This window comes from Populus trichocarpa, chromosome 1, assembly GCF_000002775.5.
Source record: "Populus trichocarpa isolate Nisqually-1 chromosome 1, P.trichocarpa_v4.1, whole genome shotgun sequence".
Classification (NCBI taxonomy): Eukaryota; Viridiplantae; Streptophyta; class Magnoliopsida; order Malpighiales; family Salicaceae; genus Populus; species Populus trichocarpa.
In genome coordinates this window covers 37,080,134-37,106,239 of record NC_037285.2, presented here as the reverse complement: position 1 = coordinate 37,106,239, position 26,106 = coordinate 37,080,134, and the positions used below count along the sequence as shown (strand labels likewise).

At 34.1% G+C, this 26,106-nt stretch overlaps 2 protein-coding genes across 2 annotated transcripts; both read right to left on the bottom strand.

Annotated features, from left to right (window-relative positions):
* Positions 1 to 537: 537 nt before the first annotated feature.
* Positions 538 to 1,377, bottom strand: LOC18095356 (stigma-specific STIG1-like protein 1). The gene has a single exon (XM_024595092.2). It carries the CDS (start codon positions 1,275 to 1,277, stop codon positions 792 to 794), a length of 486 nt encoding a protein of 161 aa, XP_024450860.2. The 5' UTR covers positions 1,278 to 1,377; the 3' UTR covers positions 538 to 791.
* A 17,296-nt stretch (positions 1,378 to 18,673) lies between these two features.
* On the bottom strand, positions 18,674 to 23,871 carry LOC7470807 (65-kDa microtubule-associated protein 1). Its single transcript, XM_002298784.4, has 11 exons — positions 23,686 to 23,871; positions 22,724 to 22,775; positions 22,516 to 22,614; positions 22,243 to 22,446; positions 21,847 to 22,095; positions 21,538 to 21,753; positions 20,759 to 20,914; positions 20,327 to 20,638; positions 19,559 to 19,646; positions 19,292 to 19,440; positions 18,674 to 19,154 (listed from the first exon to the last, which is right to left on the bottom strand). The coding sequence occupies exons 3-11, from the start codon at positions 22,585 to 22,587 to the stop codon at positions 18,855 to 18,857; spliced, it is 1,746 nt and encodes a 581-aa protein (XP_002298820.1). The 5' UTR covers positions 22,588 to 22,614; positions 22,724 to 22,775; positions 23,686 to 23,871; the 3' UTR covers positions 18,674 to 18,854.
* Positions 23,872 to 26,106: the final 2,235 nt, after the last annotated feature.

Here is a 26,106-nt window from a genome sequence, read left to right as displayed (position 1 = left end):
GTTTTGAAGTTTAAACCTCTTTTTTTGCAATAGAAAAAATCTGCTCGAACAATTTAAAGCCATGCAATTAATTAATTCATAGCTCGAAAGTTGTTGCTCAATTGGCACTAATGTGTTTTTTTTTTTCCCTCAAGAAGTTTGGAGTTTAAACCTCTAATCTCCTAGTTTTATTTATGAACAAAACCCCGTAAAAAGAAATTCAAATACTTGTAACTTAACCCTTTTAGTTTATCAAATTAATTAATTCTCTATATTTTAAAGTTTTTATTTAAATTTCATGTTCATTTTTATTTCTTGAAAATAGAATAAAGAAAAAATAATTAGTTTAATAGGGAGCTTAAGATCAGTTACAAAAGAACGTATTTTCTGAAAATTGAAAACTATATCGGTGAAGGGACCATTTGATTATTTCTAATACTATAGGAACTAATTAACTAGTTTTAATAAACTACAATATATATATATATATATATATATATATATATATATATATATATATATATATATATATATAAACAGCAAATATAATCATATATATTTAACCTGAAACACAAAAATTGTATAAAGTGCAATTACAGACAACGGATTAATACGTTACAATTAAAGTTCATTGGAGTATTACATAGAGATAATTAAAATCCTAGAGGATTGTAAAGCAGTAATTAAATTATTATTTTTTTAATCAACATTGTAAGAAGTAATTAATTATATAAAATGTGGGAGAACCACCCAAATGTGTTTTCTTTTTTATTGTTTTATGAATAAATAACGAACCTCAACCCAATACCATTTCATGGGTAATTGCACATTCCATATACGCAAAATTCACCTTTCTGGCACCGGTTATTGCACTTCCCGCAGTGCCTCTTATCAAGAGAAAGCAGCACACACTCTCCTCTGCAGCAATCTTCTGTGTATTTACACTTTCTCTTGCATGCACCGCAATTTTGTTTGTCTGTAGACAAGTCCATGCACTTGTTGTTGCAGCATTTATAGTTTTTACCTTGCAGAATCTGGCATATTTCGTTGTCTTTGTTGCAGTGGTCAGCGGCTCTAGGATTCTTTTCTGCTGCGAGGAACCGACTCAACCTTTTTGAAGGCATTAGCTCCTTTCCATCGTGCATAATATTAAGCCCCTGTGACAATCTAGTTGAAGTATCGATACTTTGATCATCCTTTGGTGGTTTCTCTTCATCTTCGCCGATTCTTTTCACTGTGAGAGTAGTGGAGAGAGCCACTGTTATAGCTATAATGAAGATTATCCGGACGAGCTGCATTGTTTTGGAATTCAAGAGAGAGAGAGAGAGAGAGAGTTGGTCTTCTTCTTTCTCTTGATAACAACGCGAGAGCTGGTTTTGAAACCTTAGGAGAGAGATGTAGAGCAAATGGCGTGTAAGACTTCGGGTTTATAACAGGACAAAAAGGAAGGGTTGACGCGGGAAAAGTTGTAAAAGGTGGATCCTCGTCTTATGAAACGTGCGGCAAAGAGTGCGGTACTGTCAATATTAATCTAGGGTTTAGTTGTTAATGAAGAAAATTCACTTGTAAATATTAATTTGGGAGCACCCTAACTTACGCAAAGCAGAAGGGCAAACCTGACTTCTCAGAGTTGAAGAACAAGCAAGCCCTGCAAATTGCCGACATGAGCAAAATGAGGCACGCAGTTCGTGGAAGCAAAGGGAAGTAGCATTTAAGAAACTAGGTAGCTTTTGTTATTAAAAATTAACGTTATTAGCAGCCTCTAAGTGGCATAATATTTTGTAGAATATATAAAACTTGAGCAGAAAGATACCGTGCATGTACAATCTATCTCTCAGTCTCTACAAATTATATTAATGAAGCAATAAGTAAACCATATACGAAGAATTAATATCACACGTTATTGAGTTGAAAGGAATGCATCATACATTAATTATATTTTTCATTCCGTAGGAGAATCAATGAAGGAGCACCAGGTGTCATTTGTACAAATACAGATTCAGGCTCCACTTCACATGTTTTTATATATAGGAAAAACTATTCACTGCTAGAAAATAGAAAATTAAGAAATATAAACAAAAATACTTATAGAATCTTTTAGTCGGTATATTGCGGTGACATTTACCGGCCAAATTTTTTCATCACTAAATCCGTCGGTAAATATTGACTGGAATTTTATTAAGGATTATCCGTCTTAAGTAAGCAAATCTATCGCTTTTTTTTTTAATTGAGCAAATTTTAAAATGTTAATTTTTTTGGAATAATTTTGTAGTATATGTATTTTGTTTGGGTGTTTACATGTTTTATAGTTTTTTCTCTAATAAACTTGTATGGATTTATGATTTGTACATGTTAGGGTTTGTTTTAGATTTTATAAAAATTATATTTGTTTGTAAATTATTGAAACTTATGTCGAATTACCAAATTAAGTGTTTTGTGATGAAATAAATAATGGTTTATTTAACGGATTTAATTTGTTTTATATTTTGTTAATTCTATTGTCGAGTTGTAATTTCCGGTAAATGTGTACAAATTTGCATGTAGAAAATTGATAATGAATTAAGAGAAGTATTAAAATAGATTGAATAAGCTTGAGCTAAACTTTTATTTTTGCAAATTAATTTAGTTAACGTAGTTAATTAATACATGTTGTCATCATTATTTTATATAGGTTTGATAAAAGTTATGGATGATCAGTTCATAATGTATAGAGACTTACCCCAAGAATTGTGGAGGATAGATTATTATAATAGTATTCAGGGTTTTATTAATTACACAATATCTAATCCGATAAATATTAGTGGATGTGGTATTAGATGTTTATGCAAGAAGTGTAAAAATAAAAAGTTTCTCAATTCAAATGTTGTAACGATGCATCTTCTACGAAAATGATTCATATAGCAATACTTGTGTTGAGATGCACATAGAGAACCATATGTTCCTCATGGGATCATGATAGAAATGATGGTTGGGTCAACTTCTAGTGCTAGCAACGTGTATGGAGTTGTAGATGACAATAGTAATCCTTATAAGAATATGGTTATGGATGCAATGCAAATGAATTAGAGTCAAGTCGATCACTGTCTAATCGTAAATGAAGAACCTAATGCAAACACGACTAGGTTTTTTGATCTTTTAAAAGATTATGACGAACCATTATAGGATGGTTGCACAAATCACAGTAAATTATCATCGTTGCACAGGTGTTCACTATCAAGTTAGATTATAGGTTGAGTGGCTGGTTATGACAGAATTGTCGAATAGGCAAGAAGCATTTTACATGAAGGGAATAAGTTGAAAGAAAACTTCTATACTACTAAGTCTATGATTTTTTTGACTGGATTAAGCATACTTGAGATGATATTCCCTCCATCATTTTTTTACTGGATGAAGTATCTACTCATACATTTACTGTTTAAGGCAAAAGTTGAAGGCCCAATCTAGTATAGATGGATGTATACATTTAAGAGGTTAGAGATTACACATGCAATGTAATTAAAAATTTATTGTCATATTTTCTATAATTCAAAACATTTATTTAATTCCATGCAGGTGCTTGTTCAATCGTACATAAAAAAGTTAAAAACAGGGCGTATGTTGAGGCCTTGATATTTAATTAATAAATAAATAACATTTCTTTTAAAAAACCTAAATTTAACAAAGAATGACAAAAAAGACCCAAGATAACTCAGGTCATTTTCAAAATCAGTGAAAATCCTATTGAAAGAAAATAAAAAAATAATAGAGCTCAATCTTCAATTAAATAAATATTGAAGAGTGAAACTGAAAAAACATGAGCTTATAAAAAGGGAAAAAACCAAGCAAACTCGTAACCCGTGAAGTTCTAGACCCGGGCTCAATCAAAAACCTTAATTCTCAACTAATTTTATATTGAATGATGAAATTAAAAAAATATATCAATTTTAAAGTTTTTCAAAGCAAAAAATATAGCAATAAAAAAAATAAGAATAAAATGTGATAGTAAAAGAAACTGAAAGATGATGAAACTGAAAAAAATAATCTAATTTTATAAATTATTTCAAATTAAAAAATAGTAATAAAAATAAAAGGGACTACATTTGAAGGAAAAACAAATTAAAGAGTTGTTTTGAAAATTAGAAGGGTCATGCATGGAAATCGAGGAAAAGAGATAAAATAAAGAGGGGGAATGGTTGACAGTGCCAAATCGAAGGTTTGTTGGCCACATGAGCTATTTAGGAATAAAGGGGCTACTGAGATGATTCAAATATCGATGTGGAAGCCACCATTTGGCTGTCGGGCAACACCACACGTCTCGTCCGAAGAGCGCAGCACACTTATTGACATGAGCAATGCACGTGCCAACAACTTTTGTTTTTCAAATACTATTTATATTTATTAAATTACTCAATTACTACTATATCAACTTAATTATAACAAAAAAAAACATATGATGAACATAAAATTCCTTGGACACCAGCTAAAAAACTTTTGCCTTTAGTGATAATTAAGTTATTTTATTATGCCATAAAAAGTGAAAATACTTAAAAGTCCATGGACGGTAGTTAAACAAATCTAGATTTTAAAAGTAATTTAGTCATTTAAATGTGCTAAAAAATTCTAAAAGACATATATATCCCTAACCAATTTGATAATGTCTAATGCATTTGAGAAAAGACTGTATTACCCCAAAGCTAGTACAATGACTTTTTATTGTGAATGACAAAATAGTAATTTCACTGTAACAATCCATAATGAAATGTGTTTGGGTGTATAGTGAAAGACTAAGCACTCATAGTTTTTTTTTTAATAATACTTGTCAATAACTCCCTAAGGTGTCAGTGTCATATAACCAAAGGCAATATATGTTGAAGTCCAATTTGGTGTGTTATCCATAGTAGTGGTGAGCAAAAACTAAAAAAAACCAAAAAAAAACATTAACCAATAAATCTAAACCCCCCCTCCAAAAAAAAAATAAAGTAACCGATCAGAAAACCAAAAAAAAATTGGTATCGTTGGTTTTGGTTTCAAAGTCTGAAACTAATTTAACTAAATTGAACCAAACTGGGTCAACCATCATTAAACCCAACTATAAATATCAAACAAATATAAAAGGAAAACCAAAAACCCTAGAAATTTTACCTCTCCTCACATAGACACAAACCTTCAACTGCCCTCCTCTGACCATCTCCTCACAAACCATTTTTCTCCTATTTTCTCTCTCTGTCTAATAAACAAAGGCAGCCAGTTTTTTCTTTCTTTTTTCTCTTTTCTTCCTTTCCTCTCCACATCATCAAAACATGCTCTCTATTTCCATCTTAGTTAATGAGTTTTTTTATTTTTTCTAACAGTACACACAATTGATTTGTCTTTATTATTTTTTTAATTCCTCTTATAGGTTCTATGTATATGCACATTCTTAAGTCTTTTTTTTTTCATGCTTTTTTCTCTGTTTGATTTTGATTGTTTATTTGTTGTTTTCTTAAAGATACTAATTTGTTTTGTTTGTCTTGTCCTTCTTGATGGATTTGATTCACATCTCCTTCCTTTTTCACGAAAATGATTAGTATTGTTGGCTCAATTTGTGCAGGAAGTCACTGCATTAAAGTCTGATGAGGATGGAGGTTTCATCATTGTTGTTGGAAGCTGTGGTGGAAAGATATGACATTCTTCATGGCAAATCACACTATCAAATTTAACAATTTTACCGACATAATTTTTTATCGGTATTTATATTAGCAGTCTTTCGGTATGTATATTATCGATGAGATCACAGATAGAAAAAATTTATCAAAAAAACTTTCATCGGTATTTTATGGACTATCGGTGAGTTCTCGGTAATAAACAAACCTGTTTGCTGGCAGAATTCAGTTGTCATCTTTGAAAACTCATATCTCCCTCATATAAGATATTTTTTGGTTTAAATTTGGAGTGTTTATAGGCCTTTGCGTCAGGAATCCAAAAAAATTGAGTTTGCATCAATTGGACTTCTGTAGCTCCAGATATTCAAGTTGTAATGGCCGAAGGTCAACACTGGCAGATTGCGAGATGTGACTTTGAAGGCTGTGATTTCCATGCTCTTCCTTATTTTATTTTCTTGCCTTAGATGTACAGAAAGTTATGGATGTTAGCTTTTTAATGCCACTGGAATCACTTCATTTCAACCTCTAGAGCTCACGCTCTGCACAAAACATCAACTGAAGGTCAAATCTGCCAATTATCTCCTATTAACTCCTTTTTGCATCTTTCATCCAAAAGTGCCTTCAAAATATAAAACAAAGAATATCAAGGTATTTTATATATAAAACATAGGCAAAACACTAGTTAAATGTGGGTGAAACTATCGAATAATATGGTTGCATCAAATTCCCCCACACTTAGCTCTTGCTCGTCCTCAAGAAAGGATAGGTAAAATCAAATTGAAGTTAAATTAAATTAAATCACTATGACTAATCTTCTAATCTCCCATCAATATCCAAGAATATATGCATTATAAACAAGAACACAATTAAGAAGGATAAAGAGTATAAATTTTCATGAATTTATTTACATGCAAACTTCAAAACTCAATTAATCGTCGGGATTTAAATGAAATCTATGTCATGCCAAAGTGATAGGTCCTCTCATTGATATACACTCCAACACTCATGTGTTTAAGGCTTATGTGTTTAAATCTCTCAAATTCAATCAATGAATATGTTCTACCATAAGCTTGCTCTTCAATCTCATCTCCATTACTAAAATATTACAAACAATGCATGAATCAAAAGGTCTTATTTTCTGGTTGTGATGGGGCTAAGGTTAAGGTGAGGTAAAAGAAAATGTTCAAACCAAAGAAAGTAGAGCATTCTGAAAAATGATATTTCAAACAAGATATTTCATCAAAGTACATAAATTTTCCATCTTTAATCACCAATGCTTAACTTCTTTTGATTTCAAGCTTTTTCAACATAAAATCTTAAGAACATAAAGGAACACTTTTTTCTTTTTTTTTACCTTTGGCAACTTTGCCCATCTTTTCATCAAGCATCACTTCTTCTTTATTTTCACATAATTTCCAACCATAATTCCATGAGATATCATAAGTATATGCTCTACTAATCCTTGGCCAGGGGAAAAGGAAAACATATAAAAAGTTAAGGCTTATATATGGATAAAGCAAAGAAAAGATAAACAAGCTCAAAAGGGGCTCGCTAAGGATAATATGCTTTAGGTTGGCTTTTTGGCTCAAGTGGTTAAAATTCTTAATGCCTTTATCATCTTCATGTATATATGTAATGTGAATGTAATCTCAACAAGATATAAAACAAGTTCTAGACATACATATCATTGAAAGAAGGCACAATCAAATAATATAATGTTCAAGGCTCAAAAGCTTGCATTGGTATAACACTATAAAGTCAACATGACATATTCTCAAAGTCAATCCCTAAACCAATTAAACCTTAAAACTTGCATGCACACTCCTTCATTCGATTTATATCTTCATCTATCTCAATTAATTCTCATATATAATACTCACATTCTCATAAACCAATAAGAGTTCAAAAGATCAAACATAGAAATTTGTTTTTTTTAGAACAACAAAGAAAATCAAAATAAAAAAACCAACATTCTCCCAATACCCCCACACTTAAAACACGACATTGTCCTCAATGTTGAAATAAAAGAAAAGGAATATAGGAGAATGACAAAAATAAAGTAAAATGCGAAAAATAAAAGTTAATGGAAAAAGAAAGCAAATCTGTTTTTTTTTTGTGCTGGGTTGCCTCCCAATAAGCGCTTTTGTTTTATGTCATTGGCTCGACATGTTGCATGCTCATTCTTCATAGATTGGTTCAGCTAACTCTGCAGAAGCGGTGAGTTCTATCGTCCAACCTTCATAGAAAGGTTTCAAGCGATGCCCATTGACATTGAGTACTTTGTTGGTTTCTAAACTTGTAATTTCAACTGCACCATAAGGAAAAACATTAGAAACAACAAAGGGTCCAATCCAACGAGAGCGCAACTTTCCAGGTAAAAGTTTCAAACGCGAATGATAAAGAAGGACTTTGTCTCCAACATTAAACTCTTTTCTTGTAATCATTCGGTCATGGAGACTCTTAGTCTTTTTTTGTAAATCCTTGCATTCTCATAAGCATCATTTTGTATTTCTTCCAACGTAATTCCAATCTTTTTGGGCACCAAAAGGATAGGCGCCACCCATTCACTGTCCATGATGGGGTGAATGACTCCTGCATCATGGGGAACAGTTTGCAAAGATTGCAAAGCCAATGTTGATTCATGCACGTTTTGGGGAACATATATATGCCTCTCCATCTCTTCTATCTTGGTAAAATCATAGCCATCTCACTATCAAAATCACAAACTTGCTGCACACACTTATCAACTTGATCATAACATGTGATAGAATAAACATTGTTATAAGGATATGTCATTGCATCATGAAAATTTAATTTAATTTTTTCATCTCCTACCTCCATAGATAAAGTATCCTTACCACAATCAATTTTTGTATTAGCAGTTTTCAAGAATGGTCTCCCAAACAATATAGGAGTGTTGTTTGATGAATCACAAGAATCATGTTCCATATCAAGAATATAAAAGTCGCATGGAATGACCAAACTATCAATCTTGACTAGGACATCTTCTATCACACCAAGTGGGTAAACAAAACTACGATCCGCAAGTTATATTACAATGCTAGTTTTATTCAAAGGCTCAAGACTAAGAGAATCATAAACATGTTTAGGCATAACACTAATGGATGCACCTAAATCATACAAGGCCCTTTTGAAACTAGCATTACCAATAACACATGGGATAGTAAACGCACCTAGGTCTTTTTGCTTCAAAGGCATATTCTTTTGAACAATAGCAGATACAACTTCACCCATACTTACCATTTCATGACCTTTTAGTTTGAAAGCTCTCTTGGTAGTACACAACTCCTTCAAGAATTTGGCACTTGGGAATTTTCTTGATAGCATCAAGCAAAGGAATGATGAGTTCTACTTTCTTGAAAACCTCTAAAATCTCTTTTTCTTTGTCCTCTTTCTTTGACCTAGAACTCACAGGAAATGGTGAAATTGTTTTAAAACTGGAATTCATTGAGTGAGGAGTTACCTTTGGAGTATTGGTCGATGTTTCAGTTTGTAGAGGAGGAGGATGTTCCTTCTTTGTACTCAATTTGGTTTCTATCTCTTCTTCTTCCTCCATCTCAATTTATTTCGACCTTTTTTCTTCAAGTTCTTTCACACTAACATTCTCTATTGGATTCAATGTTTGGGAGGGCAATTTTCCATTTATTTGTGCTTCCAATTTCCCCACACTTAAAGCTACTTGCCTCATTTGCTTCTTCAAGTTGTGAATACTTAACCTTGTTTCTTGTTGAAAAGACATGACATTTTGTTGCAACGTCACAGTGTTAGAAGCCAAAGTTTTCATCATCTCACGAAGATCATCACTGGATAACGATCCCATAACATTGGAGTTTATGAATGGAGGGGGTTGTCTTGCTTGATAATTCTGTTGGGGCTGAAATCCATGGGGATGGAACTATCGTCCTTAATTGCCTTGTTGAGGCTGGTTCCCATAACATAGGTTGGGATGATCTCTCCATCCAAGATTGTACGTGTGGGAAAAAGGATCATACTTACGCTGAAGTTGTCCATTGAATCCTTCATCAACTGCATGAACTTGTTTAATGTAATCTTCTTGCATTGTTGGGCACATATCTGAGGTATGTCCTTGTAAGGAACATATGCTACAAACTTTCACATACTGTACATTTTCACAAGCCAAAGAACGCACTAGAAAAGTAAGATCATTAACTTTATTTTCAAGGTTAGAAATACTTACCTCATTTACTCGTTTGTTTGCAAAGTCTCCTCGCGTGCCAAATTGTTTCGAGTTGGCTGCCATATTTAAGATCAATTGGCTTGTAGCCTCTGGTGTCTTATCTACCAATGCCCCTCCACTTGCCGCATCAATAATACTACGGTCAGTAGGCATCAATCCTTCATAGAAATATTGAATGAGCAGCTGATCGGGTATTTGATGATGAGGGAATTGAATACACAGTTGCTCAAATCTTTCCCAATACTCAGAAAGTGTCTCTCCATGAGATTGTTGAATCCCACATATTTCTTTCCTTATGTTGGCAACTTGAGATGCTGGGAAATACTTTTCAAGGAAAATCTTCTTTATGGCATTCCAAGTTCCAATGGAACCTGGGAGAATAGAGAAAAACCATGCCTTTGCTGCTCCTTTTAAAGAGACAGGGAAAGCTTTCAACTTAACCTGTTCTTCATCAACTCCGTTCGATTTCATGCCAACACAAACCATATGGAACTCCTTAAGATGAGTATGAGGATCTTCTCTTGCAAGACCATTAAATGTTGGTAGCAAATGTATAAAACCATATTTGAGCTCAAAGTTTACATTATTGTCGATGTTTATGCACAATGGCTGATTTTCCACGTTAGGAGCAACAAGCTCCTTGAGTGTTTGTTGTCGTGCAACAACCATGGTGTTGAGGCGAGCTTCCTTTCGTAACATGCGTAAAGTTTTTTCTATTGTGAGATCCAACTGTACTTGAATTTGATTAGTAGAAAGGGTTACTGGCATAAATCATCAAGAAAACTCAAAAGAAACCAACCACACAAGAGATCGAAAACAATGCAAATTGTACGAAAATCCTACGCTAGAAAACTAAAATCGCCTAAAAACCCTAGAAAACAGTGGAATTTTGCCTCAATAGGGTGGGGCTAGTGGTATACCATAAGTCCTGTTCAGAACGTCGTTTCCCTTTAGGAAGGAAAAAGCCAATACCTAATTCCACCAAAAAATCTGTTTTGAACAGTACCGCTGCCGTAATGAACAGTACCACAACAAGCAAAAAATATGTTTCTCTTTTTTTTTAAGAAAAATAAATAACAATCACAGCAAATAAAAATAATAGCACAAGAATCAACTAAAATTACTTCCCCAGCAATGACGCCAAAATTTGTTGCGATGTCGCGGTCGCACAAATTAATTACCCTAGCTTCAAACATAACATACAAGATAGTATAGAGCAAGCAAGGGGTCGATCCCACGATGAAGGTTCAAGTCAGATTTTTATGTTAGATGATATGCAATTTAGGGGGGGTTTGGATGTTATCTAGGCTAAAGCAAAAGAAAACAAAAAACTATCAAGCGAAATCAAAGAAAATCAGAAAATTATCAAGAGAACAAACCTTGGTCGCAAGCACACATTCACCTACAGAAATCAGAACTAATCATGGAAACGAAACATCAATTTATATTCTGAATATTTATCTCTTCTTAACATTGGTTAGTTAACAGATCCGCTATATAACTAACCCTAACCATCAAACAACCATAGTGTCCGCACTAGTAATTTAATTCAATGGCAGCTTTAAGAACTAGATAAGTTGATTAATCAAGAAAACATAACTGTCCGCAGTCTATGTTTGATTTGATTGAATGTTCTCCCTAAGATTAATAACGTAGATCCGCCACAATTATTAAACTCAGTTGCTTCACAAGTTCATATACCACAACTTCGGTTTTGATATTAAACTTAGCAATAGATTGTCTACAATAAAACTTAGAGTCCACTCTAGCAATTAAAATAAACAATCATAGGAAAAATAAGTATAGGAGAACAAACATATTCATCATATAAACTGGAAAAAAAAAGGTAAAATAAATCTCACAGTTCTTGAAATCCAAAGGTTTCCGTGTCCTTGCAACCAAGAAAAAGTGTTTAGCCTTGCATGTTTGTTGAACAACTAATCAAAAACAAGGAAGAATGTATAATTTCGAGTTTCTTAGAGGAGGGGGGCGTTTTTCTCTTCTTGGCTGGCTACCCCCCTTCTCTACTTTCATTATTTTTATATCCTAGGAAACCCTAGTCTCTATTTTACAAAATAGTCCTCCCGTAAGTAGACTGTTTACATTTTAAGTACTTCAATAACTATTTTCCTAAAAACGAAGAAATAGCCTTGCATGAAATCTTCAAGCTTTGACTTAGAGGAGCTAAATTGCTGAAATAAAAACTTGGATATCGGTTTAGATGCTTTGGAACATAATTTGGACTCGTTTCTTCACGAAACCTGTTTGCTGGCAGAATTCAGTTGTCATCTTTGAAAACTCATATCTTCCTCATATGAGATCTTTTTTGGTTTAAATTTGGAGTGTTTATAGGCCTTTGCGTCAGGAATCCAAAAAAATTGAGTTTGCATCCATTGGACTTCTGTAGCTCCAGATATTCAAGTTGTAATGGTCAAAGGTCAACACTGGCAGATTGCGAGATTTGACTTTGAAGGCTGCGATTTCCATGCTCTTCCTTAATTTATTTTCTTGTCTTAGATGTACAGAAAGGTATGGATGTTAGCTTTTTAATGCCACTGGAATCACTTCATTTCAACCTCTAGAGCTCACGCTCTGCACAAAACATCAACTGAAGGTCAAATCTGTCAATTATCTCCAATTTACTCCTTTTTGCATCTTTCATCCAAAAGTGCCTTCAAAATATAAAATAAAGAATATCAAGGCATTTTATATATAAAACATAGGCAAAACACTAGTTAAATGTGGGTGAAACTATCGAATAATATGGTTGCATTAGCCCACCAGATGATCCTGCTTCCAACCACAAATCCGGATCGATATTTTGTTGGGTTGAAAGATCATCCTCGTATTTCTTCTTCAATCGATTGTTATATGTATCTTGGAAAAAAAAATTCATCAAATTTAAGGAAATAATAATTTAAGAAAAAAAATAATTGAAAACCAACATACCACAAAGTGTTGAGCTTGGCTATCAAAGAACTAATGCACCCCTTTTTGGTGGTCATCACTTCGCACATGCGTTTCAACAAAAAACTTCATCGAGTTTGGCTCGAGTCAAAGAATCGTAGCCCGCAATAAAAAAATAATATTAGTTAAATATATTTATAAAAAATAACTAATAAAAAATGGATGTAATAAAAAATCTTACCATCCAAAGAAAAAAATGGATGAAAATTGTTTATCTTATAATCAAAAGATTTAGGATTCAGTTAATTGTAAGTTTTGCAACAGTAAATATTAATGATGTTGTTTGTCAAGAATTCAACAATGTATCAATTTAAGATATTATAAGAGATAAATTATTTGAAAATAATGACATGTTAAGTAGTATACTTAATAAATAAAAGGTCTCAATTTATCGCAGTTAAATAACATATAATTATGTGCTTGTCTGAATGTTATTTCTGATAAATATCTTTCCCTTACAATATTTTTTTAGTATGGGTCATTCAGGATGGGAGAATATTGACAAGTTCTCACTCGAAGGCACTTCCCCACCATCATCATGCATTGGAATGTGGTTGATTCTTGTTCTCATCTGAGGCTTAAAATAGTACGAGATAAATATTGAGATCTCTTCAACAATATAGGCCTCACATATCAAAGCCTCAACATGTGCCTTTGTTTTTACTTTTCTCTTAAGGTTGAACAAGTATCTTCATGGAATTAAATGAATGTTTTGAAATATGCAAAGAAAGACAACAAAATTTTAATTACGATGCATGTGTAAACCCCAACCTCTTGAATAGACAAGGCCCCCAACTTTTGCCTCAAATAGTAAATGTATAGGTAGATGCTCCATCGAGTCGAAAATGATAGAGGGAATATCATCTCAAGTTTGCATATTGTCTGGATGATATTATTTTCAAGTCTCTCCATGTGTTGTGTCTGCAACTTGTTGGAGCATATATCTCTAATGAGGTGACTGATCTTCGTGAGTACATCTCATATCTCTTTTGACAATAAATCATGGTAACCTAATGGAATGAGTGTTTCTATAAACACGTGGTAATCATGGCTCTTCATTCTATACAATTTACAATCCTCCAAACTTACCAACCTTGATATGTTTGAGACATGTCCATCAGGAAAACACAAACTTTTAAGTCATTGGTAGACAAGCAATTGTGCATTCTTATCTAAGGCGATGTTAGCTTTGGGCTTTACGATTTGTGACCCAACATAAACCAACTCCATATTTTTACGGTGACAAAACAAAACTATATACATCATAATTCAAAGCCCTGGATGACCACAACTATCTCAACTCATTAATTATCGTTCGAAGACAAACATCTATATTTTGACTTGGACTATTAGGACCGGTGGCAAGTTGTAAACCGTGAGTATCACTGGCCAACAAAAATAAAGAGCAACAAATGACACAAATAGATTGAATCTATTTGTACATAACCCAAGATACACATTTCTTGTCTCCACTGAAAATTAAGGATGCACATTGTTAAATTGTTTCCAGGCTTCATTATTGAAAGGGTGCATCATCACTTCATCCACCACATCATATGATTGATGTCATGTCATGTGCTCAGCAGTCTTTGGTGACATGAATAACCTTTTTAGTTTATGTGTGATTGGAAAGTTTATAAGTTTTCTATGTGCGATAAGAGCCCTTCCTCTGCTAGTTATGGGTTTATAACAAGAATGCCTATATATTACGCGCATGGTCAACTCTGCATTTTCAATATAGTACAATATACAGAAGTTTGGACACATGTCAATTTTCCGGTATTTTAGACTGAGGGGTTTCATCATAGAATTAGCAGCATAGAAGTTCTCTTTCAATATGTTCCCTTTAAGTACAATGCTTCTCGGTCATTCAACAATTCTGTCATAATTGGCCTCACTCAACTCATGATCTACCTTGATGGTGAACACCTATGCAACAATCGATAATTTACTATGATTTGTGCAACCATCTCATAATGGTTCGCCAAAATATTCAAAAGATTAAAAAATCTAATCGCATTTACATTGGGTTCTTCATATATGATTGGACATTGACCAGCATGACCCTAATCATTCTCATTGAATCCATAATCATATTCCTATAAAAAGTACTATTATCATCTACAACTTCATGCACGTTACTAGCAATAGAAGTTGACCTAACCATCTTCTCTACCATGGTATTATGAGGAACATATGGTTCTCTGTGTGCATACTAATACAAGTTTTCTCCATAAACCCTTTTTGTATAAGATGCATCGTTATAACATCCAGATCGATAAATATTTTATTCTTACACCTCTTGCATGGACATCTAATACCGCCACCACTAATATTTCTCGGATTAGATAGTGCGTAATTAATAAAACATTGAACCTCATTACAATAATGCATCATTCACAACCCCTGGGGTGAATCTCGATACATCCATGAATGATCATCCATTATTTATATCAAACCTATGTAAATAATGATGACAACATATATTAATTAATTACGTTAACTATATAAATTTGCAAAAATATTGGTTTGGCTCAATCTTATTCAATCTATTTTAATATTTCTCTTAATTCATTATCAATTATATATTTAAATTTAATTTTTTACACATTTATCAAAAATTATAACTCGCCAATAAAATTGATAAAATATAAAAACAAACTTACTAAATAAACCATTATATATTTCATCACAAAACACTGAAGTCAAAAATTCGACATAAGTTTCATCAATTTACAAACAAATACAATTTTACAAAATCTAAAACAAATCATAACATGTACAAATCATAAATCCATAAAACAAAATTGTATGAGAAAAAATTATAAAATAAGTAAGCACCCCAACAAAATACATATACTACAAAAATATGAAAAAAAAATTAACATTTAAAAACTGTGTTCAAATAAAAAAGGTAGATTTACGTAGATTTACTTATTTAAGATGGAGAATCCTCAATAAAATTTGAATCAGAACACGAATGCTAACAAATCGAGTGTTATGGTAGCCGAATTTATTGTGAAATGTTGAATTATGGTGAGATTGAAGGGGTGGTTGTTTGTTTTAGAAAAAAAATGCATAAGAAAGAAGGAGAAATGAGGGAGAGGAAGGGGAGGGGAAGAGGAGGGTAGATCACCAGGTCATAAATTAAATATTACCGATGAATTTACCGACATAATTATTCTGTTGGGCATTCCATCGGTCATTCTGTCGGTAAAAAATATCACATCACCATACGATTTGCCTTGTTGAATCCCATTGTAATATCATCTATAATTATGTTGGTATATACCGAGGGATTATTTTTGTCAGTATATTTAAGGATTAACTTCACCGTTGGATTAATTCCATCGATAAAGTCGTTGGTAAAAGATACACGTCATCGTACTTTTTTGGTTTTTTATTTTTTTTTCACTGTAATTCTCTCGGTATATATCAACGAAATGTTTCTGTTAGCATTTACCAACGGTTATAGCAATGGAAAAGTTTGTCGGTAAAATTTATCGCAATCTACTGACGAAAAAATTTGTCGGTGTTTTCATTTATATTTGTCAAATTTTCTGGTACTCTGTGTATGTTTGATTTGTTACTAAAATTAATTCATAATTCAATTCTTTTTTATATTTTAGTTTATGTTATTTAAAAAAAAATTAACATGGATGTAGACTACACACTAAATGGATTGACAATGGCTTTGTTTAACACAAAGCTCGAGTCATGCAAGGGTGGACGCGGATAATGTGGCAAGACTAATGGTCATCCCTTGTCCTTGGGATACATTAGAGAGACTAGCCTCGTGAGCTCAAAGCCCCTAAATGAAGGTCCAATGTTACTTTATTTAGTGGATGTTTGGTAATGTGGCTGCGTGTGAGGTTGAGAGTGAGCCACATAAATATGTATTTGGTTAAGTTAAAACTTGGTTTTGTTTTGGTGAGACCCACCATAAATTGAGGCTGCACCTGAGGTTTAACAAAAGCAAAAAAGTTGAGCTTTACAAACAGCAGCTCACTTTAGTTTTTCAATTATCCACCGACAAATCAGTTTGGCCACAAAACACATATTTTTGAAGAGAAAAAAAACTCGTTGAAGGAATATCAAACTTCTCAGAACCTCAATGATTCCTCTAGAAAGTAGAAGAGAAAGAAAGAAGGAAGAAGAGTTGAAACAAAGGAAAAATAAGAAGGATCGTCGTCCATCGGCCAAGCAACTCCCTCAGTTCACCACTGGCCTCCGTCGTTTCGACCGCCAGCCAGACATCGTCATCGTGCAGGGTAGCCTGCTCTTCCCCTTCCCCTTCTCCTTCTCCTTCTCCTTCTCCTTCTCCTTCTCCTCCTTCTTCTTTTGCTGCATTTCCTCGTCTCCACTGTTCTGCAAAGTGAACAGTGGAGAGTGTCTCCACTGTTCATGCCAATCCGACCCATACAAATGCATTGAACCGGGTCCGACCTAGTAAAATAAAATAAAAATCCAAAAAAATTTCTCAGATATTGTATTTTATTGAAAAACTAGTATTTAACATTATTCAATGGCACTACATAATTACATTAGAAGGAGATTGCATGATGACGTAGTCCTTGTCAGATGGATTTGATCGCAATCCCAATTTTGTTCCTAATGATATTTTACATGATGTTGTTGCACGCTCAGTAAGCCATGGAAATTGTAGTTCTTGTCGGATGAATTTCATACGTGATGGAATTGCAGATAGTTTAATTGAACAATAAAAAATACTTTATATAAAGTATTGTTTATTTCATGATGTAATAGTAGTAGTTAAATCTATAATATTTCAATTAAAAACCATCAATATATATATATATATCTTTTTAGTTATTTTATAACCTCAATTTGAAAAGCATTCTTAACCAAATACATTAAACTACTTTTTGTTCAACCTTAATTTCAACCATAGTTTTAACCAAACATATATTTTACCAAACCAATCTCAACTAAAAATTCTTTTTATAAAACAATTTTTTTCAAACTATAACCATAAAAACTAACACAATACCAAATACACATTTAACCTTTCCTGTAAACTTAAAGTAGAAGTAGCTTAGCCTATAAAACTCTACTTTCTTTCGTCTAGCTCAAATATGACACGTGGGTGATTTGGTGTGAATCATAACATCACGAGGGCATCTTTTGTCTTTGATCTTCTGCTAACTAGAACTCTCTCAAAGCTCTCCTACTCTCATACCACACGACTTCTGGAGCTCCGTCTGTTTGGACCTTGACCACTAACTTATGCTTCTCTAGCATTGCTTGTCCTCCTCCTACGCCTATTTCCACTTGCATCCATTCTTCTCGATTAGTATATTGTTGCTTCTACAAGTCATAACACTACTAGCTCTTGGGATATTGACATGTTCTTCAGAACGCTCGTACACAAATGGGTTTTGATTACAAATCTATCATGTATATCTCTAGTTAAATAATTTTGTTAGTTTCTATACTTGTTTCTTTATCTTGTTTTTCAGAGAACGAGAATTTTAAGTTCTTATTTGATTTTTAAATTATTTATTACATTCTTAAATATAAAGGAAAATATGTCAATCAGTTTTTATTGACTGGTGGTCTACACATCACATCACGGACGGAGGTGCCGCTTCTATGGCATACAATGACTCGGTCAATATGAGATTCTTGGTCAATGACTTTAACAGAGTTGCTTGTATAATGAGCCAGTACTGGTCCATCCGGACCTTAGTTAACGGACATTTTTCGAGTTAATGACCTTCGAGCCACCACATGATTCTACTCGGAGATCATTTCCTTGTCACATTTCACAATCTCATGGTTTGACCATTTTAGCAGACGAAATTCAGCAGCCAGTTGTTCTACATTAGAAGCTTAGCGTCGAGTAACCAGGCACTACAACAAAAAATTCGTTCTGAAGATATGGAGCAGAGAGGATTAGAACAGCTTAAAAATGTGGATAAGATGCACAACTAAAAACAGTTCACTCTCCAGTTACTCAGTTTTCACAACTATATGACTACAACAAACTCCTAGAAGTAATAACAGTAATATATCAAGGTGTAAACCTCCAGATCTCTCTTAATTTATCATGGTGAAGCAGAAACCGTGTCGGTGCCGGAAAAATGAGAGGCAGCATCATCTTTCGATATGGAAACATAGTTAACAGGGGCAGATAGCCTATTATCCCTCCTTCCACCTTTAGTTGCAGAACTGCTCCCATTTTGATTAGAATTTAGAGATAGCCGCCTGCTTGGAGTTCCATTAGCACTGCCATTTGCACGGGGACCAACCACCTTCTTCGTACCAACTGGTCGAGCAGGACTAGGTCTTGCACTGAAAATGGCGTCTTGTTCTGTGTTTTGCTGCTCATGGAACTTCTTCTGATCCTGTCATATCCAAGGTTATCTCCTTTTAGCAAGAGAGCGATGGAACAAATCTCATTCTAGACCCAAATCAATTCACATTCTAGTTTAAATGCATGCGTGAGCTGGAACAGTGTAATAGTCACTAAATAGGAACTCACCCTCATTCTCCGCTTCTCTTCTTCTCTTTCCTGTCTGAGCATGGCATATTCATCTAGCATGGCAAGGAGAGGAACACCATCATATGCAAACTGTATGCCACGATCTTCTTCCCAAGCCCGAGTTTTGGCAACCAAGGTGTCAACCAAAGCTACAAGGGCCAACAAAACCAATTAAATCTCTGGATGCAGATCTACACAGAACATTTTACAAACAGAACAAAGATGTTGATCTTGCCAACTCTTTGGCTTCCCTGATTCAACAGATACCTGGAATTTTGTTAACCAGGATACGGGCCTTTTCTGCGCGTTTGAGATTCAAATGTGCACCTCTGCTTGCATTATACCTGTTTTCATCCTGTTTCAACAAGACAATGCCATTTAAGTTACACCATCAAATCAAGTAATTTCACCTGCTTTCTAGAAAATCCAGTTTGATCTGTTGTTCCTTTTCACTATGTTTAACCTCATCATTTACCATTAGGACTCAAGAGTTTTTCCAGTCATATAATGCCAAAATGAGACAGTTGTCCTGCTACTAGGCAAATGTGGAATGCACAATTAGACAAGATAAAAACATCAGCAAGCAAGATCAATCACATTAACCTATTATCTGTAAAAGAAAACCAGGGGACAGAGATATCCTGTTACTAGGCAAACATGATTACACAATTAGATAAAATAAAAACATCAGCAAGCAAGATCACTCACATAAACCTATTATCTGCCAAACAAAACAAGTGTAAGCAGAGAAACAAATATTTCCCACATAAACGGGGATCTATAGATCAGCTCCCAATGCAGGAATTTCTTGGGGGACCTGAGAGGCCATGGCCCTTCATCACTTGAAATATTTTTTTTCTATTAATGCCCCCACGCATCTATAAAGTATATGTATCATCAACAGCCCTCCCTAAAACAATGACATGCCATACCACTGTACCAGGAAAGCAGTGGAGAGATCTCTTGGAAGTGATCATTGAAATTCTCAAATCAGCAGTGACAGTATGTCACATAGAAGGAGAGAGATCAAAATACCCGATTGTAGTCTTCTAGCCAACTCTCTTCCTCACATGCTGACATCCATTTCTCAACCTTATCCAAAATTTCTTTTCTGCTTAGAGCTTCTTCTTTGGCTCTTGATATCTGATTGTCCATGTCAGCCAGTAACTCAGTAGGCTCAACATTTCCAGAATCAATGAGAGTCATAATCTTTTCTCGAGCAGCCTCTGGATCTATCTCTATATGAGCATGGACATATATCTCTTCAAGCTCTGCTTGTTTTCTGAAGGCAATTTCTTTCATCCTGCTGGCTTTCAATTGATCAAGCCTTTCAACTTCAACCTCAGCCTTAAAAGCAAGTAATGGTAAAATCAGTATTCAACTTTCAGAGTTCTCACAAAAAAAAAGGCATACAGCTTTCACAGTTATTCAACCTTGCAGGTATATTTACTTGCAGAATTCAAATACCTGCTCAATCAGATCCAGCGCCAGAGCTCCTGGGACAGCCACTTCATCAACTGAAGCCAACATGTTACAGGTTACATGGTCGAACAATTTCCTTTCTTCCATTGGAGTATCCATCAGATTCCACAGATCAATAAGTTGATTTGTCAGCTCTTGAAGCTGTGGTAGGAAGATATAAATCAAAGATATTATGAATCTTAGTGGAGAACAGAAGGATGTGGTTCAAATCAAGCACATGCAGCAAAAAATATATCCATTGTGACACTTCATTTTACAAAAGAACCTTTAGACTTTGTTCCCTTTGGATGCTATACAAATTATACTGGTGCTATAAAAAAAATATCAAGTACAAATTTAGAGGAAACAATACTTGTTTTATATGTTTTGAAGATGTCAAACAGAAATATGATGCAAAACAACGTTTTCCCTACTGTTGAAAGAATATATCTGAATTACAAGTATTCATTAAGAATGCAGTTTTCAGAAAACATCAAGCAGACACATTTAGTTCACAAGATAAACTTATTTAACAACAAAAAAAAAGCCTTGAGGAAATAGGGTCCTGATATAGCATAACTAATTTTTCTGTTTAAAAATGTAAAAATTGATATCCCATTTCTTCATCACAGAATATCTTTATGCTATGGATTGATCTACAGGATCATCATTTGGTTACAGCTCTCAATCAGTACAAAATTCTTATGTCCTTAGGTTCATGTGAAAATGTACCAAGGAAAATATATTCTCCCTAGCAGAGAAAACTACAATGCCAAAAGACTTACCTTATGAAGCCTTTGCTTCTTATCTTCTTTTAACGCTAAGACTGTCTTAGCCAGCCTTGCTAATGTATCATTGCTAATACTTTTTGATTGCGCACCAGTTGAGTCAATTAAGCTTGGATGAACATCAGTTACAGTACTGAAGAAGTCCATCCCGAGGACAGCACAGAGATCATGCACACTGCTTACAAATTCGAGGACCTTGTGCAACCTACCACTCTACAATTTAAAATTAGCAGTTAACGATTAACTTGACAGATCTAGAAAGCTAGAAATTATATGATGCACCATTACCAAAATAGAGAGATTTACCTTTTCCTTTTGAAGCTCTTGAAGTTGGGCATGATATTCATCTAACTTCTTTAGGGATAAGTCAGCTTCATCAACTGCAGGAGCATCATTGATATTTAAGTTCCCAGCAATTTCACCACATATCTTCTGAATCTGTGAATGTACGTCAGAAAACTCCTTCACTCTCTCAGCTTTCTGTTCCCACAGCTGTTCAAGTGCTGGTGCTATAGCTGCAAGTTGTTCCTTGATTGTTCCTGAAGTCTTCTCAGGCTGAAATTAAAACCAAGGAAAGCCATGAGGAGCCAGCTTTCACAGTTCATTACCACGAGCAGTTTTGCATCAACAAATCACCATAATACACACTTTAGACTTATGCTTAAGCGGACCATACAAAACGAAGTCAAATAAACCACTCACAATTCCTGCAAAACTTTTTTCTCCAAGGGCTGATAGAAGACGGGCAAGTTCAATTTTGGCATCTGATAAGGCCTCAAGAAGCTGTACCCTCGACTTTGCAGCCTGCTCAACTTTCTTCTTGTACACATCCAAGCACTCTTGTTCTATTTGAATGAGCATCTTGTCCCGATCCTCGTCACTTTCACCAACCTCATCCCAGATTTCCTACACCACATCAGGGACAAGTTATGATTTCTTCATGCCATACACATGAACAATCAAAAAATGAAATACCTGGAGCTTTTGCAATAAAGTGCCACAAGTTGCTTCTCCAACAAGAGGGTTTTGAGCATCCGTGACTGCCATTCAAGTTATTTTGCAACCTCACTTCAACTACATGGAGCATTCAAAAGACATTTAGTAATCCATAGATGGGACCATGATACGCCCTATATGCTTACAAATGTAAACTACAGAAAGAGAGGAAACTGAAGCAACTTACCTTATTGACCAGCAGGAAAAGTACTTTTACCAGACAAGTAAAACATACACACCTGCAAAGACAATCGACTGATCAGGAGTAGGCATAGAGTGAGGGTAGTTGAAAAAATAAGCTCTGGAAACATTTGAGGAAAGACTACCTAACTTGTTTAATTGCAAATGCATCACGACTCTAAATGCCATTCAGTACAGAACACTGAAAACTAACTGCAAAGCTTTAACACATGTAGTAGAACACACACAATGGATGTCTTTATTTAAAAGCAAAGAGATTTAGGTAGCATACAAGACAAAGCATGGGATTTATCAATCCTGTTACATTATTGACAGAAACATAGAGATCTTTTTCACTGAATTACAGCTTGCCAAGGCTATTCAGAAAATACATGAAAAGAAAGAAAGAGAATAAAATTCTGAACTAGAATAAGTTGTTGTTTGGACCTGAAGAAGAAAACTATAATCGTGCTTAGCCTAACACAATCATTCGTATACTTGAGTCAACCTTGTACAACCATAAAAACACAAAACAAGAACTAAATACAATATTAATATCATGCCCTTTACCACTTTCTTAACAAAACCAAACAAGGAATAACATATATTCTACTGAAACTTGTCAAAAAAAAAGACAATTTTTCTCCCTATTGCTTGCTGACATTCTCAGCTACCAGCCAGCTTATTTTACTAAAAAAACCTTACATATCCCAATTACGATATTATTAAACTTCTTGGCACAATTCTAGATATTTCTTGAGTCTGAACAAGATCTCAAGCTTAAAAGGGGGGGAAAGTTGATTTCAACAAAAAAAACGCAGCAACAGTTTTTAAGTAAAAAATTCCTACATTCACTAAATCAAGAACAGGAACAAGTTCTAAGCAACTTAGATCTCTTGACAATCCGAGAAAACAACAAAAACAACACTGAAAATGATATCAAATGACAACAAAAATAATAATGCTTACCCAGACCGTCCTTGAAGGAAGCTAGGGTATTTGAGGAGGGGTTTGTTGCTTTCAGATCTAAAGATTTTAGTTTTTTTTCTCACTCCAAAGCTAGTATCCGTGACTGACTGTGTACTGTGTGCAGAGAGAAACCTTGAGTGAGGGAGTGATAATAGAATCGAAGAAGCTACCAAACAAAAAGACAGAGAAAGAAATGGAGTGTGGGTCCCTTTAAATATATCTATCTAAAATGAAGTCGCAATCGTCTCCTTCTTTAACACCCCGTGGTTTTCGGGATTATTTACGAAGATGTCACTGCCAGACTAGTATTGTTAGAGCATGTCTGATGGAGATGATAAATAGAAAGTTAAAAATAAGACGAAAAAAAATATTATTTTGGCTTTTCAATTCTTGGAGTCCAATTTCAATTCTTATACCATTTTCAAAGGGAGATGTTATTTAAAAGAGTTAAATTGGTAATATAGATTTTTTTTTTCATGTGCACTTCAATAAAAACAGGTTTTTAGAAAAGCAAAATATATTTTAATATATTTGATATAAAATTATTTTAATAATTTGATATGATTTGGTTGACTTGATAGGTCTAAAAACAACTCGGACAATTATCAATCAACCTAATATTAAAATATAAAATTAAAAAAAGTTCAATTAAAAAAAATAATATAAGTCAACCAGGATGAACTTGTCAAAATCATGACATATGTCATGAGATCATGATGATCTCATAAAAAAACATGGATTTAAAAAATTCAAAGGAAAAAATAGTGAAACAAATATTGCAATGAATAGTGTTTTAGTATTTTTATAAGAGAAAAAATAAAATACCATTTTGTTTAACATAATAAAATGTTATTTTATCATTTCTCTTATAAAAATATTATTCCTATATATTTATTGTAACAATGTTTTTCTCACTAGTTTTTTTCTTTGAGTTTTTTTATAAAAAATCTATTTTTTGTAGGGGTGAGCAAAAAAACCGGAAAACCGATTTAACAGAGAAAACCGGAAAAAAATTACCCGAAAAAACCGAACCGATAAAAAAAACCGATTGAACTGGTTAAAATATTTAAGAAAATGTCTGGTTCGGTTCGGTTTCCGGTTTTGGTGTGCCTGAACCGGCCAACCCGAACCGAACCGAACCGGTTCAGATTAGGAATGAAAAAAAAAAAACCAAGCGGTCCAAGCCGTAGGCCGCCTCCTCCCATTACTTTACTTTTCAACAACCCTAACAGACCATTTATCTGCTTTCCCTTTCGCACAGCCGCCCCCTCCCCTCTAACCCTTTTAATTTTCATTCACACTTCTCGACCCTGGTAAGAGTTGAGTTCGTTGATCCCAGGCCAGGTCGTTGTAAAGGCAGTCAAGGTTGACGTCATCGTTAAGGCTCAGAGTTGGAGTGTTAAATGCTTGTTTCCTCATAGATACAAGATCTATTTTGGTTTACAGAGATAAAACAGCTTATAGACACGCACAATTTGAATCTCCCACCTGAAACAAAACCCTAGAAGAAGGGGAGAGGATTGTGACTCCCAGCAGACAACCTGGCGGCACCCTTAGAAATCCATTTGGATTCGGGCTGGTTATACCCCCAAGACAAAGTCGCCGTCTACCAATCCAAAGGGGCCTTGGTATGCTCTTCTTTGATCTGGAGAATCATGGGTTTGGTTCCATTCTCTTAAATTTTCTGCTATGTGTGTATGTGGATGAAGAAAGATTGATATGGGTTGGTTTCTTTTATTATAATATGTGATGCAGTGAAGAAAGGAAATGCAGACTCAAGAAGTTCCTCTAGGTTATGATCTTGTTGTTCCTACAAAGCCAAAAACTAAATTTGTTAAAAAGGGAATGAAAGAAAGAAGTAAAAGCGGCTTCAGAAAAATAACCATAGGTTTTTTCGGTTTTGGACCTCAAAAACCGAACCGAAACCGGTCGGTTTGGACCGGTCCCGGTTCGGTTTGGGTCCTCTTTTTTTTTTCTCCTTCCGGTTTGGTTGTTTTTTGAAGGTAAAAACTGAACCGAACCGAAAATGATCACCCTTAATTTTTTGTTTGTTTTTTATAATATTATCTTAATCTCATTACTTATGGCATGAGTTTGACGAGTTCCCCCCGAGTTGACTCAGGTTATTTTTATGTTTTTTTAATTAATTTTTTTTCAATTTCATCCTTTTAATATTAGGTTAATTGAGAATCGTCTGAGTTGTTTTTATACTTGTTAAAGTCAACCGGGTTATATTAGGTTATTAAAATAGTTGTGTATCAAATAAATTAAATATAATTAGCTCTTTTGCATGGCTTTTTACCATTGCAGGGCAAATAAACAAAAAGATTATATTTACACTATTGTCATTTTTTTGAGTTTTTTCATGTTTTTTTAGCTATTTTACACATTATACATGTTTTTTGCAAGCATAAAAAAATA

What these genes read in the sequence shown, in the direction of transcription:
- LOC18095356 (XM_024595092.2), bottom strand. Translation starts at nt 1,277, where the DNA reads ATGCAGCTCGTCCGGATAATCTTCATTATAGCTATAACAGTGGCTCTC.
- LOC7470807 (XM_002298784.4), bottom strand. Translation starts at nt 22,587, where the DNA reads ATGGCAGTCACGGATGCTCAAAACCCTCTTGTTGGAGAAGCAACTTGT. An exon ending in AAAAAAGTTTTGCAGGAATT is followed by an intron (nt 22,096 to 22,242) that starts GTGAGTGGTTTA and finishes TTTTAATTTCAG; the next exon opens with CCTGAGAAGACTTCAGGAAC. An exon ending in CGCTGGATCTGATTGAGCAG is followed by an intron (nt 20,639 to 20,758) that starts GTATTTGAATTC and finishes CTTGCTTTTAAG; the next exon opens with GCTGAGGTTGAAGTTGAAAG.